Source organism: Coccinella septempunctata, chromosome 4 (assembly GCF_907165205.1).
Source record: "Coccinella septempunctata chromosome 4, icCocSept1.1, whole genome shotgun sequence".
In the NCBI taxonomy this organism is placed as follows: Eukaryota; Metazoa; Arthropoda; class Insecta; order Coleoptera; family Coccinellidae; genus Coccinella; species Coccinella septempunctata.
The window spans coordinates 11332841-11351762 of NC_058192.1; the positions used below are offsets into that span (position 1 = coordinate 11332841).

The following is an 18922-nucleotide window of genomic DNA, read 5'->3' on the forward strand; positions in this document are numbered from 1 at the left end:
TTAATGATAACGGCGCACAGCTGGTCTAGATCGCGTATGGAGGATAAAAGTGAAAGTGTGGGGGGAAGGGAGGGCGCTTACCGCGACTCGTACTCCAGCATCAATGAAAACTTTGCGAGGCTGAATGAAACTCGAAAAGGGCCAAGAGTAGTGAACCATTGGCGTATCAAATCCTTTTTTCTTTGTTCACGAAAAATTTATGCGGAAGATTAACATGCCGATGATTACTTGGGATTCAAATTTGGTGACCCCCAGGGTAATGTCTTAGAAACCTCTTCATTATGATTTTTTTTCAAAGAATTTAAAAATTCTTTCATTTTGTAGAATTCAGAGAATATGGATTTGAAGGATTCTAGCTGAATATATCCTTCATGACAAACACCCTATCTATGAGGGAAAATGAAGAATATCCATTTAAGTAAAAATATGTGTATGCACAAAGATCATAAAATAAATTCACGTTGTACATTCAAACACATCGACGCTATTATCTTTAAAAAATTGTCCATTCATTGTTTCAGGTCTGTTAATTTCAATAAATTTGCTGAAATTTGTGAATAATAAAAGTTCATTGTTTCAGATTAATCAATTTGTGTTTTTGTTTCAATAAACCAAATTCATAATCTTATAAATGTATAATGTACTTACCATCTTGAAAATTCACTTTTTCTCATTTCATCTTATCCTGAATTTATGAAAACTTCAATACATATTTTCAAATCACATACCAGAAAGTCGCCAACATTTCGTATAAAAAATTTTTTATTGATGGGAACAAACATTATAATATGAGTATGCCATGATATGATTCACATATTTTACGAGCAAAAATTGTGGAACAGAAATTGGAATAGATTGAGTGAAAAAAATCGTAAATCATTATTCCCCTATGTATATATATGTGGGTTTATTGTAGGTTTATATATTTTTTAAACCCCAATTGAATCGAATTTATAATTAATGATTAAATATTTAATATTGTTTCCTATCTCATATCACAAAAGTTAATAAAAAGTATACCGGCAATCTGCCTCCTGTGAGGATTGAACTCACGACCCCTGGTTTACAAGACCAGTGCTCTGCCACTGAGCTAAAGAGGCTTGGTGATTAAGGAGGTCGATACATTACTATATAAATTTAGAACTACTTTGTATGATTACTTGGGAAAAACTTACTTTTTCTACTGACAGTGGCGCATCCAGAGTCTGAATTTGGGGGGGAAGGTACTACTTGCAAGTTTTAGGGGACCAACCTAAATTATCTATAAGATAATGAGCGACAGCGAGGGGTGGTGAGGGGGTGATTGATTTTAGTTCACCTAGATGTATCAGTGGGGAAAACTCCTTTCTGAGGGAGGGGAAGAGTACCAATTACCTCCAGTACCCACCCCTGGATGAGCCCCTGATTACTGAACTGATCAAGACAGGTCCTCATTAGAGATTAGAAAAGACTGGAATTGTATAATATTAATATCTTCAACTATAATAATACAGAATATTTATTGGAATTATTTTTGTTTTTCCAATGTTCAGACATTCATCATTCATCATACAAAAATAATTAAAATTAAGTAGGTACACTATGGTTAATCATTTCTCTCGAATGAAAATGATGAAAATTTCCTTCAGCCTGTTAGTGTACAAACTGGATAAGTTTCAGCTTGATCTGACATGGGATTTGATTATTTTTTCTGCTGATTTGTTGATTGTCATCACTGGAACAGCCAGTGTTTGTTACTACGATTGAAATATTCAATTCTACAATATGGTGGATGCGCTCTAGGGAAATATCAACTTCAAATGTGATCTCTACAACTACAATATCAAGAGAAATTCGAGACTTTCAGAAATCTCGCATTTAGAATTCTACACTATGAATTCTACCGAACTAGCGGTAGAACAACAAGGGAAGGTAAATTATTTATATTTGAAATCAGTGGAATACCCAGAAGTAATTCATATTCAGTTGATCTTCATGAACGTTGTATTAAAGATAGGCACAGTTCTTCGAAGCGTTCCTCCCAGTAACTCATGGGTTGAACGAATCGACCACAAAAAACCTCGTTTTACTCTATACCAGCGAACAATCTCCCCCAAATCGACCAGATATGATGATGAATGGTAATTTCGGACGAAGAACACTGGCGAACTAGGTATTTCCGGAGCAATAGCCACCAAGTCCGGCAACCGAAAGTAAAATGATTTCCGCTGGAGATTCTTGAAATACTGCTCAATGAGTCAAGGCCATTCTCACGCAACCTCCATCGAGATGTCTTGGGATGTTGCGGAGTAAAGATACTGACTCATATCATGGCCGATTTTCATTATTATTATTCAAATGCGTGTGAAACGTGGACGTTGGTTTCGTACATGTTTAATTGTTGGACCAAGTCCTGTTTCGGATTATTGGTCACGTTTTGAATGATTGGTTGTCTTCAGTAAATGGAGTCGTAAAAAATGTGTATTTCCTCTGGGAATATTTTTCTGATATTCCTCAGATACCTGGGAGTGGATGTAATCAAATGTTCCCTCATCAATATCCCACAGCTAAATTGAGAATTGAATTTTATGATGTTGTTCCGCCTTTTTTCATACACTTATTTGCAGATTATTCTCGAATTAAACTGGGAACAGTAGTAATAGTTGGTATAATATCTATATGGCTGTGACTAGAGTCCCGACTCGGGATCTGTGTCCAGTCCCGACTGACGAAATCAAATGACTCAATCACCAAACAAGTCTCTTGTCCTTACTCGGGATCCTTGTCCAGTCCCGACATTGTAAAAGAGTTTTGAGGTTATGTTCGCGAATCGTATAATATTAGTTATGAATAGTTGCGACAAAATTCAAGTAGTGATTGCTTATCAAAAAATAGTGTGGGCTTTTTCAAAATCAAGATTGCAAAGACAGGAGAAATACTATCTTGGAATATGAGAACGGAAGGAGCATCGAAGTATGCTAACTGGTGAGAAAGTTGTGAATTGCTTAGTGTAAATTGATCCAGAGGAATTGCCAGACAATTTTTGATTCAGAAGTGAACCTCTTCCTTACGGCCATTCTTGATTTAAAAAAATGTGATCGAGAAAGGAAGCTGAAAAATATATTTGTGAAATGTATGATATTCTATACGAAATAACGATACAATGCTGCGGCACCTCAATGAAATGTATTTCTATTTGAAGTGTATGAAAATTTAGCCAAAAATGTAAAGGTAGTGGTTCTGTTTAAATGTTTACCTTAAATGTTTCATTTCAAGATTGCTCTTTTTTCTCCTTATAAATGTGATGATTTGAAAATAAAATATTCTTCAACAACATATTTACCTTTATAGCAACTCATATCTACATGCCCGATTGAAATATAAATCATTGTTTCTATTTGACTGGGCATAGGCTCATGATTTTCGCTACTTCTTTCACTGCTTAATAATTTCAAAGCACCAGTGCAGCGCATCGTTGAGTTCGGGACCGAATATCAGTCCCGAATTTAATGACGTCACTCGGGACTGGACACGAGTCCCGAGTCGGGACTCTAGTCACAGCCTATCTATATTTTTGAAACATCGATGATTACATAGATGTTAACTCAGTTGCTTCGATGTTTTTTTGAAGTATGTAGGTTCAGTTTAGATATCTCTTCATATTCTGAAGTTTTAATATCGATGTTTCGATGGGTATGTGACTGGCAGTAAAATTACACCTCTAACAAGCTGTTTTAACCACTACGTCATTTCGCCCTCCAATGGGGATGGCTTCGAAGAGGGTAGGTACTTAAACTGGAGTGTACATTGTGATTCCCTTATAAAGAGACTAAACAACCTTCTTTACTCTCTTAAAGTTCTGAAATATCAAATCGACATATTTCTCAAATTTTCAATCAATTCAATTTGATATCCTACGGTAGTAGTTCACAAGCAGAGAGTGTCTTCATTATTCAGAAGCATTGAGAACTATGTAGGGGGTGAATTACAAGTCTACATAGGCAGGGGCAGTTTGAAGAGCAATAAAATAATGACACTCCCAGGACTTTATATATTCACAATTTTGTTGATGTTTTTTTGTTTCACCAATTATGATAGTTACTGGGATGAACACAGGAATTGTAATAATAGGAAGAATGTGCTCTCATTTTTTCCAGCACATACATACGCACTCACTGAACGCAGTGTATAGGGTGGGCAAAATTCGTTGTCTACTGAGGGGATCTCGAGAACTATAAGAGCTAGAAGAAAACAGATGACACATTTTCGAGCTCTTTTTCAGAGAAACAGAGACCATTGAAAACCTTCTTCGTTTTATGAGTTATTAGCGAGCAATGAGATTTTGACGACTTCGAAAAGTTCTCACAACTTTTTTGTCTTTGAAGTTACAAATCTGAAACTTGAACCCTTTACAGGCATTCTTTAGGTCAAAAGCAACTCTTTTTTCCGAATCGGCTTGGTTTAAAAGATACAGGCTGTTGAAAAACCATAAAAAAATTTATTTTTAGTTTTATCTCACAAACGGTTCTATCGAATGAAATGAATTTCGGTTTTTCATTTATTTGATTAATCTTTTTCGAACACAAATCACCCACGTCTTCCAGTTTCCTCATTATGACCATAACGTTCCATAGAAATAGCAAAAATTTAACCCTTGAGACCACAACTCTTGTAACTAAGTTGGATGCCATCTATTAATATTTGAACGTTTTGTGAAATATAAGTATTCCTCATCTTCTCTCGTATAATGCGCCATTTTCGAGTAGTTTGATGCACAGGAGTGTCAGAGATTTAGCTAGTTATTCTGAAGGTAATTTTGTTTTTCCGCAGGGGTGGCACAGCTCATTATGAAAACTTAAAAAGGCTATATCTTTTTATCAGGGCCTAATCGGAAAAAATGGTATGGGAAAAAAATGTTTCTTTTAACCTCAACAATCTAGTGTTAAAATATTTGTACGTATCAAAGACTCACCTTGTATAATATACGTCGTGTACCTAAAAAAAACTCAAAAACCAGTTCGGTCAAGTTGTCAGGTTATTTTCATTGATAATAATATGATAATGAACTTCTATGTTCTATGTTGTGTCAGATCATGAGATGAGAGACTTCGAAAAGAAATTGAAATATATCATTATATTTTAAAAATGATGTTAAATACATCAGTGTTTCTAGGAGGTGCTCTCATATATCGATGTTTTTTTCAAAATCAACCATCCTTAGCAGTAGAAGAAGACCGCAGGAGAATTTCCAATTTTCCAGCCAATCTTCGCGTGATCCCCAGCATCTAAATCCACGAAACGATGTATCTTAATAATTTTCTCAGAAAATTCCGGCTCATTTTCGAGTTCGGCGACCGCCGAATCGAAATTTGCAAATTACCGGCCAGATAACAATTTGTTGTCTAGACTGACCGGGCACGTGATTAACGGCCGTGAAGAAGAACAAGAGGAATAATGCACATGCAATTCCGAAAATAAATCAGCGGCGTTCGTCTAGTGGCATGGCATAATCTCCCGGTCGTATCATTGGATTCCACCTGCACTAACAATGAAATTAATGGCCTGTTCCAATTATTTAATCCGCAGGGTGCGTGAGGAATTCGGCTCATTTCCGCCGCGGTGGGTGATGTACTGCCTCGCATGCGTCCGAAGAAACGAGAGGTCCAGAAAAATTGTAGCAGTTCGAGGCTGACTTGCGGTCTGAAGGACCTTGATGGAGGATGTTGATTATTTATTGATTAACAGTGACACGGATAAAACGTGTACTGATATTATAGGATAATTCCAAGCATCATTGCTAGGTTAAATTTGGAATTCACGTATGTCTTCCGCCTCAAGCTACTCTACTATGACTATCCCAAAAGTTGCTTGATTTTGGCTGTTTCTGGTGTACTTCTAGACTAGATAGGGAAAAACGTTGAAAGGAGTCCTGGGCTCGATTTTCGTGAAAAGTCCATTACTGTAAACTGTTTCACGATATCTTCATTTGTCTTGAAGATATAACTAAATTTTTAAAATTTGTCGATTTCAATAACTGTCTACAGTAAATGAAGATATTTTAAAAATCTTTTTTTGTGGTGTGTGTAGGATGTCGCAAAGCACAATTTAAAATTATTGTCATATATACAGGGTGTTCGAAAACAAAGATATAGACCAAAATTACACTTTTTTAAATGTAACACCCTATATTTGACCTCAAAAATGAAATGGCAAGCTCAAGTTATGAAGAGTTTCTTCAGATTACTTTATAGCTCAGAAGCACATTTTACGAGATAATGGCGAAAAATCGAAAATATGGAGTTTTTTTAAATAGCAATTAATAAAGAAACTAGTTACGCCAGCTATACAGACAAAAAAATTTCGAGTAGACAAGTTGGCTACTCTTACATATCAAAGAAAATTTCAACTCGTTAATATACAGAGTGATAATAGTTATTTCTCAAACATCAACTACAAATAATCGTCGAAAACTTTCTTATTTCAAATGGCACACCCGGTATTTCTATATCTCGTTGAACGTAAAAATTAATTTCGAAACTATATTCATAAAATTTTCCTACATCTAAAGCTGATAGTTTCTGAGCAATTTTCGATTTCTGATTCAAAACTAGTAAACCATTTTCGCCATTATCTCGTAAATGGTCCTTCTAAGGTATAAAGTGATCTTAAGAAAATCATCATAATTTGAGCTTGCCATTCCATTTTGAGATCAAATACAGAGTGTTACATTTAAAAAAGTGTAACTTTGGTCCATATACTTGTTTTCGAAGACCCTGTATATATGACAATAATTTTAAATTGTGCTTTTGAACACCCTACACACACCACAAGAAAAGATTTTCAAAATATCTTTATTTAATCCCTCAAAATGAGCGCTGGTCTGGGGTGGGCCACCCGGTATACAAGGTGATTCATTGGTAAATGAATGAAAGCTAAGGGTATAGGTAGAGGACACGGAGCTGAGTCAAAGAACCTATATTCAAAGGGTCTATCTCTCTTCATAATGAAGATACATCAGAGTGTTTTACTGATTGTATCTATTTCTTCCATTACCCACAACTTTCGAACCATCCTATATATTTTGATGTACGTTTGTTCTCCGCAAAAACTATAGTCCATAATAGTAACTAATTTTTTTTCAGGTCCGGCCTGAAAGACGCTATGAATAAGATCCAACACAAAAAAAAACAACATGTCACAAAATTGATAATATTTTCGAAAAAAGCAGAAAAAACTAAAGGAAATAAGGTTTTTCTCGTACTTTCCCATCGATTTCAATACTCAATGAACCAAGTCAAATCTGAATTTGACACAGCAACCAAAATTTCAAAAAAAATTTAATTTCATTCGGTATTAATTATTTTACCGATTTAATTGAATTTTTTGGGTCGCAAACTTGAAACACTACGAATGCAGAGGTCCGATAGCTACTAGAAAAATGTTATCGTTTTCAGTGGTAAAATTACTTGAAATTATCACAGATCAATCCAAATACAAATCCGTTCATTTCTTGTGTTTCAAGTATGTGACCCAAAAAATAAAGGCTTGATGAGAGGCTGAAGATTCAATTAAATCGCTAAAATTACTAAATTTTAGTTACTGTGTTGTCTAAAAATTCAGATTTGACTAGGTTTGTTGGATTTCATGAGGTTAGTTTAGATACAAATAACTGTTTTCAATTGGGATTGCATTTATATGAATGAATAAAGAATTTATCAAGGAGAAAAGCAGCGTTGGGTGACAATTTAAACAAGCTATACGTTTATTTTTCTAATTTTTTTTTGAGAAATTTGTCCTAGATCTAAAATATACAAAAATGACAAAAACGTTCATATAATTGTAGGAATCGGCTATTTTGGATGATTTCGACAATCATCAACAGCCGTTCCACTTCTTTCGGAAGAATTTGTAAGATTTTACAGTTGTTTTTATCGAATGAGCAATGAGCTTGTTTGGATTTGCCAGTATTATACTCTCAATCTCTTTGAAGTCAAAACATTTTTTTATAACGTTCTTCTTCGGAAGATATTTCAGTATTTCCGACTTTATTAGAGTCGGCGGAAATACTGGGTATGACCCGAGTGTTGACTAAACGACACAGACGTCAACTTTATGACTGTCACTTTGTAAAAGCGATTATATTGCCCTTGGTCAGAGGGGCTTGCAACATGGTGGTCGGTGCTGTATCCAAAGGCGCCGCCGAAGCGGTCATAATTTTTACAATCAATAACATTTATTCCAATTGCAAAATTATGATTCTGGAATACGTTGACGTCCTGACATTTTCGTTTATGACAGGGAGCAATCAACATCGGCATTCTAAGAAGTTGTGAAGTTTGGCAGATGGCAACAATAAACTCAGGCTTAAACATATTAACCATATTTCTGGGTAAAATATTTCTTGAGTAACAGTTCTACCAACCGATTTAGAAATTCAGGAATTACTTTATTTTGTAGAATTATCTCTACCCCCTAATTTGAGTATGAGATCACAGCCGACTGTAGCTAAATGGCTGTGATTAAATCAATGTTGCTCTAATAAGTCATAGTTTGAGTGTTTTCTATGTTAGCGTTAAAACATTTTGTTACATAACTAACAGTCAAACTCAATAATTACGCTTTGGCTCACAAACCTACTGCTTGACACTTCTTCTTACCAAAATTCCTTCCTAATTGACTTTATAACTTTATACTAATTTAAATGTCATCACTATCAAGTGTGGATTGGAATGGATTGGAATAGTAATCTTACTAACGATTTAATTAACCATAGGTCTGTATTTTTTCATCATTCATGAGGTGGTATACTGTATACACCACTGAAATTTCCACTAAAGACGTTTTGGAACTTGCAGATTCACCAACAGTCTGTTTTATAATAAGTTTTCAAGTCCATTCCAAAAAGGAGCTTCTTTTTCTGCCAGTGTCATAATTCAAAGCTTCAAGTTTCCTTTAGTTTCATTTTTAGTAGGACTAAGGGAAGCTTATTAAAGGGACTTGGCTGTCGTTTTTTAGTGGGACTAGTCCTACTACAAATAACACTAAAAGAAGCTTGAAGCCTAAAGGGACTTTGGATTTGATTATGAAATTGGTCGTAAGACAATTTAATTAGATGTTTTCTGTACGACTCAATTAGAAAAATGCCTGTTTCCACGATTATGAAGAATCCCATGTAAATGAATTTTTCGTGGTGGTTAGACAATTTATGAATACACTAATTCTATACTTCAGGCTGTTCTGGGTTCTCTTCCAATATACTCGAGATGAGTCCATTATATTTGATACCATTTTTATAAAATAAAATTTTTTCTGGATTCACGAAGTCATTCAGGAGTTGAAAATCAAGGAATAAAACATGAAGAAAATCCTATTTCCGATATTTGGAATTGATGGCTTTTAGCAGAAGTTTTTATTTCATGAATTACAGCTCTTTTTATAATAGATGGCACAATATGCAAAAATGCAAAATTTGCTTTGTTTTCTGTTTCAACTTTCGATTATCAAATCTGAAGAAAAGTCCTGCAAAATATTTCTGTTTCTGTGAAAAAATAATAATAAATTTAAAAATTAGCAACCTGTATTACAAAATGGCGGAGGAATAGGTTCTACCCAGGAAGAGCTTCTAATATTACGAATTTACTTTTATAATATCATTCATCTGAGTTTTGTGAAAGTATTTAACAATAATAGGATCGTAATTAACATTTTCAGCTGTATAAAAATTTTGAGGAAACAGCTTCTTAGTTACAACAGAATTAATGAAATTTCCGATATAATATTCACTATGGTGGCATGGCATCACCTTCATTATGAATCTAAAGGTGAGAAATGGTTCTAATTGGCAGGTAACAAAAAGTACTAATTTATGAATTTTTTTGTAAGGATCAGAGAAAAAAATTTTAAGTTTAGGGTATTTCGTTTTCGTTAAAGTCATATTTTTCTTGAACACCAGACGTCTTTTTTAGCTCAGCACTGTGGCAACATTGGCAACTAGGACAAGATCTTTTCGAACTATAGCGACTCCTTGTTACTCCACATCGGTTGTTCTTTTGATCGAAAGGAAGAGAAATATTACCTACGTTTATTTTGGATAGTCCAGACTTGAAGTCGTCTGTGTTATTTGGCATTCCATGAAAAGCGTTCAATTGATCGGTAATCATATGGTAAACTTGTTCATCTGATTCGTAGTTCTTATTATCGTAAAGTTTCATCACATATCTGGCACTGGGAATTCGAGGTATTTCCTTATTTTTCACAATAACTTTGTATATCCCTCGATCATCAGGATCTTTTTCGCCCTCTTTTATAATTTTTGTTGGGATTATCCTTTCTTCTTCAATAAAACCGGAAGTTTTTCTGAAAGATGGGTAGATTTCGAAATTATCGACTCCATTGGGTGATGTTCTTGTAGTGGTTGGTTTATGGGTGTCTTGGAATTGTTCATTATTTTCCTTCTTTTCCTCGTCTTCATCGTAACATATACAAAGTTTCGGATTAGGTGGCGAACATGATATATAGTCGACAGGTATGAAATCAACATCGTGTCTTCTTGAAGAATTACAAGGGCATACACAACAAACATCCTTGTCTTCGTATAGAAGCGGTTGGTGCTCCCTGAATTCAAAATCCAAGTAGGCTTTCTTCATATTTTCAGTGTGTACTTGGAATTCGTGCTCCCTCTTGCACATTTCCAATGTTTTTTGTATCTCGAGATATTTTTCGAGTCTCTTAACTTGACCCTTGGCGGTTAACGTAAAGAGCGGTTTTTTCTGATACCATTTCTGCAAAGATGTACCCCAGAACTCTGGAGAGGCTGGTGGTGTTGGTAGAGAGATGGGAGTCGGTCTTATTTCTTCCTTGTGAAACACTAACTGTTGCGGAGGGGTTTTTATGTGACTAAATTCATATCTGAAAATACAGATAGAAATTGTAAGAAAATACATGGAGATCTTGATATTTCTAAATGTATCCTAACCTGTTAAGTTCTTCACTTCCGAAGTAAGGTGTTGGATGGTCATACGTACAAATTTTATGAAAAGCAGATTTCTTCTTCGTCCTGTCATTCAAAATGGACCGAGAAGTTTTCATCCTTCCAAGTTATGGAGGGTCACATATTCCTGAAATATTTTTTTGAAGGAGTGAAGAGAATATGACAACTTATTCTTAGAATTTCTGACATTAATGGAAAATTTCGTATTCGACGTAAATCTCAATCATCGAGTGGGGTTAAAGCAGTTTTCTGATAAATGGTTGATAAAAAGTGTACCAAGTTACAAAAATACAAAAGCATTTATAACGTCTAAAAGATTTTGTTCGATGAGAAAAAACTCACTGTTTCATAGAATATATGGCAATCAGAATCTTTACAATTCTATTTTCGATCACTTATTACCTACTAGGAACGAATGCTTATTATTTTGGGCTAAAAAAATTCGTGAAAAATATATCCTATACGCCTCTCAATTTTGTATATCTGTAAAACTTCCATTTATTGTAAATTCATTTCGTTGGATTAATTTTTCAGTACTTATCGGCCAATTAACATCACGAACTCAAAATCAAAACTCGTCGTTTATTTTTTATTCATATGGAACAGTAATACATGACTTATACAATGAGTAAAACCCACAAATGAATCACCAATATGACAGTACATTTCGAGAGCTATCCAAATGTCCTACCCAAAAAATATCGGACATAATTCTAGAAAGTTTCGAGTTCTTTCAAAACTCAGAAGTTATGACTCTCACTTTTTTGACATTCGTATAAGTACCGACTTGAAATTTTTCTAATCTTCTGCCCCACTGGAACACTGGTCTATTACTTTGTATACCATCCGTACTGTGCCATTGTCAATACTTCCGTCAGAGGCCAACGGCTTAGCAATCGTAAAATGTCGACACTTTGTTATCTGTCGAAAGGGGGTAAGTCGTAAATAAATCTTAATTAACATTTCAACTTTTGGGAAAACCAAAAGAAGTCCCAAATCTCATACTTAACCTTCTCTGACATTGAAGATGACATTGTAACGTATTCAAGCAATGCATATATCTCTCGAATACCTGTGTATGGGTTTAAAATTTAGTTTGAACATATTGAGAATTGGCCTGACTGATGAGGTAAAAACTTATCCTCCTTAACCCTTCAATTACCCAGTGAAGAAGAAGGGATAATAATTATTGTTTTATTTGACAGATGAAACTCATTTTATATGAGAATAATTTATTCATTTAAACTAGAGTTTTGGGGCACAAGGACGTGTTCTTTTTTAGGTCAATAGAAATCCATTGAGATATTATAAGTTACTGCCACATGAATCAGTAGAAACAAATATATAATGCTTGACTGAATTCTACTTCATATTCTAGGCAATCTAGGTGTTTTTAGTGATTAATTTGAATTAGTGGGTTGCAAAAAAGTTTAGATTTTTTGTTTCAGAAAAGGAAAAAATATGATGACTGTTTTCATTTCAAACATACTTCTAGTCTGAAGCATTTTCAAGTAAGGATCTCCATTATTTTCTGAATGTGATAAACAATTCATAATTTCTTCTATCTTAAAAATACAGAAAAGTTTCTCATCAACATGGTCTAGCAACACATAGGTGAAACCTTTCAATAAACAAATTCTGCTTCCCAAAAATCTTAACTAGATTGGTGAAGAAATTTTTGGGTTAATTCACACTCTCTGGGAATTTAATCGAATTGATCTCATAAAAACATCAAGTTTGACAAAACACATATTTTTTTCTAATTTAAATAAGTTAATTTTCAACCTCTCGATTCGCATCTTTTTCGTTGATGCCAGGAGTCAGTCAGTGAGTTAAGGCTGTGCTTTTGGTGCATTGTGCATATGAGATGATTTTTCATTCAGTCCTCACCTGATTTTCATACAGCTTAGTCCGATTTTTCGCACATTCAACTGCGGACTCAACGCGCGACTCGAGCGTAGCGTTTCAAAAAGTACAAGCGCCTGCTTATTACGAAGCACGCAACCAAAACAGCACGCCTAACTGCCAGTTGCCTGTTATAATTTGATATGTTGTCTGTTGCTTGCATGCAATCTTCTACCTTAAAAATTTCATGCACGTCATTTCAGCGACAGCGATTTTGATTTGAAGAATTCATTGACTTCACTGACCAACTCAGAACAAACAATTGGTATAGTAGAATGAAAAACCCACTTATTGCATGGATCAGTTCTATCAATATTTTTATTGGGTAGGTACATTAAACATGAATACCTATCAAAATGTGGGGCCGTCTTCGGACATTTTTTGCAACACAATAAAGACAAGATTGTAAACAATTTAAATAGGATGCATAAATTTTATATTAGCCATATTTTTTTGTCGTGAAATTTGTTATAATTTTTTCAATGAAAATTAATTTTCCTCATTTTGCCTTCGAAACATGGTACTGATGTTTCAGAAAAATTGTGGTTTAATAAATTTTTGATTTATTTCAAAATATTTCTTAAAATTTTTTCGTTATCAAGAAAGAAAATTACAGAGGACTCTAAAAATCCTGGAAAGCAGTCTCCTCGAGAATCTGTGTCCAAAAAGTTACCACACACTCTTGTAATGAAAGAAGACTGAAACGAAAAATGTTGAATAATAAATTTGAATTCAATATCCAAATTGATCTATTGATTTATATGAAAAATAGTTAAGTATATTCAGCTGAGAACCATTCAAAAAAGTTGGTTAATCCTTGAATCAGGAAATTCTTCAATTCGGCATTTCCTGCAATGCACGAAACGGGTTGAACACAAACAATATACATTTTCCGATTCATATTACAATTTTCCGTTTCGTGTGCTTCATAGAAACGCATTCATGAATTGAATGAACGGGGAGTCAGGTGGAAATTGCAGCCAGTTGTCCGATATAATTTGTGAGAAATCTTCAAAATTACCAGCAAATTGGATGTCTAAAGCTCTCTAATTGTGATGTCCCTAGTTTAAGGTACCAAGCCGTGGAAGGCTTTTAATTCTGAACGAGCCAACTATTAAAATAAATCATATCTGTCGGGAGAATTTGTTCATAGTATCGTTATTTATTCAGCTGCTCGTATTTTCAGGGGGTTTGTTGAAAATTTTTAGATTCTAAGGGGACATTTTTCCTACTGGATAAAACTTGCTGTCGTGCTCATCCTCCCTTGAAATTTTATAACGGAATAAAATGTTTTACGTTCCTTGGCAGTATAGACTTTTGATGACATTTCCGCGAGCCTGGATTAAAAAGAAATCTTTAAATCGTCATTAATTCTTGATATGAAATTATAAGTACGTGAATTGTTTATCAAACAAATGAGTGTCATTCAGAAAAGTTTGACTTCAGCTTAAATAAAATATTTTCGTTTGAGAATTACAAATGTTTCACAGTATAGCTTCTTCAGGCTTTATATTTGAAACACCAATTATCTGAAAGACCAGTCATGGATGAAAAAAACAAAGTAGTGTAATTAGAGTTAGCTAAGCTATATTTTCATTAATTCAAGAATATTCCCTGAGAATTGTTCCTATTTATATACAACAATAATGAGTTACTTTGAATAAATTGGATATTCCATCAATTAATGATGAAATACAATTTCATTTGTTTTGTGTCTTAGTAAATGATCCCCATTTTTTTTGGTTCGAACGAAATTGAATCTAATGTCTCGTGACTGACAACAAAAAGTTTATTGGCTAGGATAACAACCCCAAAATTACAATCCTCTACCACTTTTGGGTTTTGAGGTTTTTCCTGTCTCAATAGTAAAAAATTGAGCGAAAGAAAAGTCATTCATAGATTGCATAATAATCTATTGATTATTACCTAACATTCAATTAGAAAACTCCCTGTATATCAATTAACGAATTAACTCCAAGTAAAAAGAATTGAGTCATTATATTTTGCCAATCAGTGGCTTGTCAAATGCTTTATTGAGCATCATTAGATTAGACATTCTGGAAAAACTGGCAATTTGGTTGCACTCAGGATTAATGAAAAACGTTGTCCTTTATGAAATGGTGAAACCTCACACCAGGTAATCACCGTTTTGCTGGAAATTAATAGTTTCAATTCGGAAATTGATAACTAATGAATGAGATATAGATGAACGTCTATCGTCTAATGCTATCATCGAATGTATTTCCAGAATTTATTGATGAATTATCCTATGACTGGTGAAAAGAAAGAATTGAATGTATTTGAGTACATACGTAATTTAAAATGAGGGTTATTAACTATCATATATTCTTTAAGTATAAAAATATCGGAAAGTTGGATAATTGAAGAATTTATATTCAATTCCAATGGCCCAAGTTTAAAGAACCTCACTCTTTCATCAAAGCTTGAATCAGGAGTAAATTCGAATTGCAAGCTGTTAAGATCTTCTGGATGAATTCGTGACAATTACCACTAATTACACAGCACCTTTTCCAATTCAATATTTTGGAATATCCGGTGTGTTTAGGTAACTGTTCGTGTTAGTCACTTATTCAGAACGCGATTTGTTGCTATAAAACCCTGTGAAAGCACAAGTGTACGGTATCGAATTTTAGATACCTTTGCAGAGCTCGTTAATCCCACTAGGAAGCGCTCCTGCTTCTAGGAGATTTCCTATTGAATTAAACTCCAACGCAGGTTCATTCACAGAAAAAAAAACCGGAAAACCAGGTATACTTCCCATAAATCTGAAAATTTATGGAATAAGTATTTTGTATGGAATTTAATTATGCTTCATTATTTTTGAATGATCATGTTGGAAACCCACGGTAAAAGCCATCCCTTACAACTACTGGCAGTACTCTATCATTATTTTAGGTCAAAATTTTTAACGTTTCAATAAAAAAAAACATTAAAATGAAAGATTGGGTAAACTCTGTATTCACACATTATTTTTATTAGTATTACGACCAGAATCGCTACTATTCACGGCAGATTTGATAATAACTTTTAAAAATTAAACTGAAGAAAGCTTTAAAATTGAATATCAATTAAAAATATGCATTCAGATGACTACCTACAACGTGGAATTCATAACCCTAAACTAGTCGAATCTAATGCATCATTTTCTTTTCCACTGGAGTCCTGGGGATTATCCTGTTAATCTTCCCACTCATCCTGATATCCTGCTACAAATATCCTGCCGGATCTCCCTCAGGACCCTCGGAAACCGATGAGACATGATGCCGGTTAACTTCATGGCAGTCCTTAGCAACATCGAGTCAATTCTACGGTAACTTAGTAAATAAGTGAAGAAGTTGAGGTGGATTCATTGATCCCCTTATTTACAGATACATAGAAGGTTTATTGTCGATAAAATTTCAGTATTCTTCACCTCTCCCATTGCCGATATATTTTTGCCGGAAGTACTTCAGTTTAATGCTTGTTAAATATTGATGAGCACTTTTAAGGTTAACCTTTATTGGTGCTTTCAATTTCGTTGGAAAATCAAACGGGTATCATTACAGAATTGGCAAAAAAACTATACTATCTCGCAATAGAATTGTTTATTGGTGTGTATATAAATACCTTTTCTGGTCATCGTTGAGAACCATTTCTGCTGCTTATGAATCTTCATGGAAACATACTTGTCATACCAGTAATATTTATAGCTTAGTTTTATCTAAATCTAAACTTCAAAGTTCAAAAGGATCCGATAAATCATTAGCTCAGATACAAACTATAGACAATTTTGCATCCTGTGTTATCCCGGATAAATTCGTTGAACTGTTCCAAGAATCCTTTTGTTTAAGACAAACTAGTATAGATCACTTTGATTCTGAATGCTCTTTTTCTCATATAACCCCAGGAAAAACTTCTCTATTATATCTTCAACTATATAACCCTCAGTTTATCGAATAATTTTTATTTTCTCCTGGGGGTGTGAAATTTCTGTAGGGTCGGTAAATACCATTGGAAAATGAAAGAAATGAAATTTAAACCCTCCATAAAAAGGGATAATAAAGTTGTGGAGGTGCCAATAAGATGAGATCGTTTGTTATCGAATATATTGAGTGTGATATTAGATCGATAAAGGAATTGCCAGTGTGGGTGAGAAATTATTGGATGGGCAATAGGTTTCATACCTGGAAATATACCAATATCTTAGTCTATTTTTTTCCGGGAAGTGACAATTTAGTAGATAAGTAGATATATTTATTATTTTATTCCGTTTTGACTTTTAAAGACGACATTATTCAACCCATAGCAACAAGGGTAAGTTGACGTTTATCTATTCAGTGTTCAGTGAAATGAAATTTCTAACTCACAAGTGAAATAAAATAACATGAATATGAACGAATAAACGTCATCTGGCTCTTGTTGCTATCTATTGAATAATGCCTTAGTAATAATCAACCAAAGTAGCACTTTTCATGACATTTCATAAATTAGATCATTCTCTGGAAAGTGTAATCATTTCAATCCTAGTCAAAATGGAATAATTTTGTATACAACTTGTGAGTTATAACTTGAAAAATGAAAATTTCAAATCAGAATACAGTTAATTAGTTTAAATGAAGGTATATGTATTATCTTTAGAAAAAGAAGATCTGATTATCAAATAATCCCGAAAAAACGATTAATAATGAAGCTGACTTCCCCAACCCCTTTTAAAACTTTTGGGTTGCTGTGTAAGAGGGCCCAAGATAATTCCCTGAAAAATTTCAACCCTTCGAAAATTTTCCGCCCTTTTCAATTTCTCTGAAATTATTGTAGGCACATGCAGAAATCTTGCAGTTTTGGCTTTTACCTCAATTCAGAGAGTCACTTAAGATTACAAACAGTGAGTGAAAAAGTGTTGTTCCGTAATAAGAATAAGATACGATGAAAGCTCGGCCTGGATGCCCAGATAATATCAGAAGTACATCGGGAAACATCCCCCGTATGAAGGGCTTCGCATATACAGGCGAATTCGCTTGAGGATATCGGGTCCAAGTATAAGCCAGCATCCACTGGACGCCGGACTAAAGTAGAGGTATTGATCTTTGAGAAGGGAAAGTTTACAGCCCCTTCGTTCTCTCCGCGTCCACCCCTCCCCCATCCGCCCCCACCAACCCCCTCAACTGTGAAGTTTAGAGGCCTACGGCCGCTGGTCATTTCGTCCGGGCAACTCTTGTCTTTTGCATATGATTAAGGGTGGCGCAGCGAGGGAGCCTTGATAGATGATTTTCTCGGGGGTGTCCTGGATAAAACTGATAGAGGTGGCTTGGGGGCGATTGGAGGACTGGATGAATAGAAATCTGCATGTGTTCGAGATTTCAATTGCCGGTAATGAATCTGGATGCTGATGGGGATGAGGGAGGAGGGGTTGCTAGTTATTAAAACCCTTGCATTCAACGTTCTGTCAGGAAATATATGAACGTGTTCCTATACAACCTCACAAAAAATATTTCATCTAGTCTGGAGACAACTGAAATAAACAATAGCACAGTTTAAGTCGAGTTCTAAGTTAATCCTATATTCATTTCAACAGTTCAGTTCTATTTTGTCAGGCTTAAGTGGTATTAAGATTGAAATCGGCTTAATCCTGGACTGTACAACTGGGCCTAAGAATAAGTTGCATTTGGTTAAGTTGTCACCGAATGGAAAGCTTTCATCCAGAGCAATTATTGCTCAACCAAAGACGGGTTCAAGAAGATAGACACAACCGAAGGAGGAAAATTGCTAGTCTAAGCTATATCCTCGTTTATTGATAATCACAAGAGTCTTATTTTAAGTAGAAATTCTTAAAAAAAATTTCAGTTCTGTGACTATAAATTGCTCAACGAAACTCCCTTTTGGGATATCTTGAGCTTGTCTTACTTTCGTCACTACTACTGTTGTAGGTCTTGAATGTGACTTACTGGAAATAGAGTCTTCAGAGAAGGAATAAATTACTTACCTATCAGTATGAACAGCAAAACATTTAGACTAATATTTAAAGAGACATGATCGAACAAGTGCTCCATT

At 34.5% G+C, this 18922-nt stretch overlaps 1 protein-coding gene and 1 non-coding gene across 2 annotated transcripts; both read right to left on the reverse strand.

Moving 5' to 3' along the window:
• Positions 1-1028: 1028 nt before the first annotated feature.
• Trnat-ugu lies at positions 1029-1100 on the reverse strand. The gene has a single exon. It is a non-coding gene; the product is annotated as a tRNA-Thr (tRNA).
• An 8255-nt stretch (positions 1101-9355) lies between these two features.
• Positions 9356-11165, reverse strand: LOC123311539. The gene is made up of 2 exons (XM_044895571.1): positions 10955-11165; positions 9356-10887 (listed from the first exon to the last, which is right to left on the reverse strand). The coding sequence occupies exons 1-2, from the start codon at positions 11065-11067 to the stop codon at positions 9885-9887; spliced, it is 1116 nt and encodes a 371-aa protein (XP_044751506.1). The 5' UTR covers positions 11068-11165; the 3' UTR covers positions 9356-9884.
• Positions 11166-18922: the final 7757 nt, after the last annotated feature.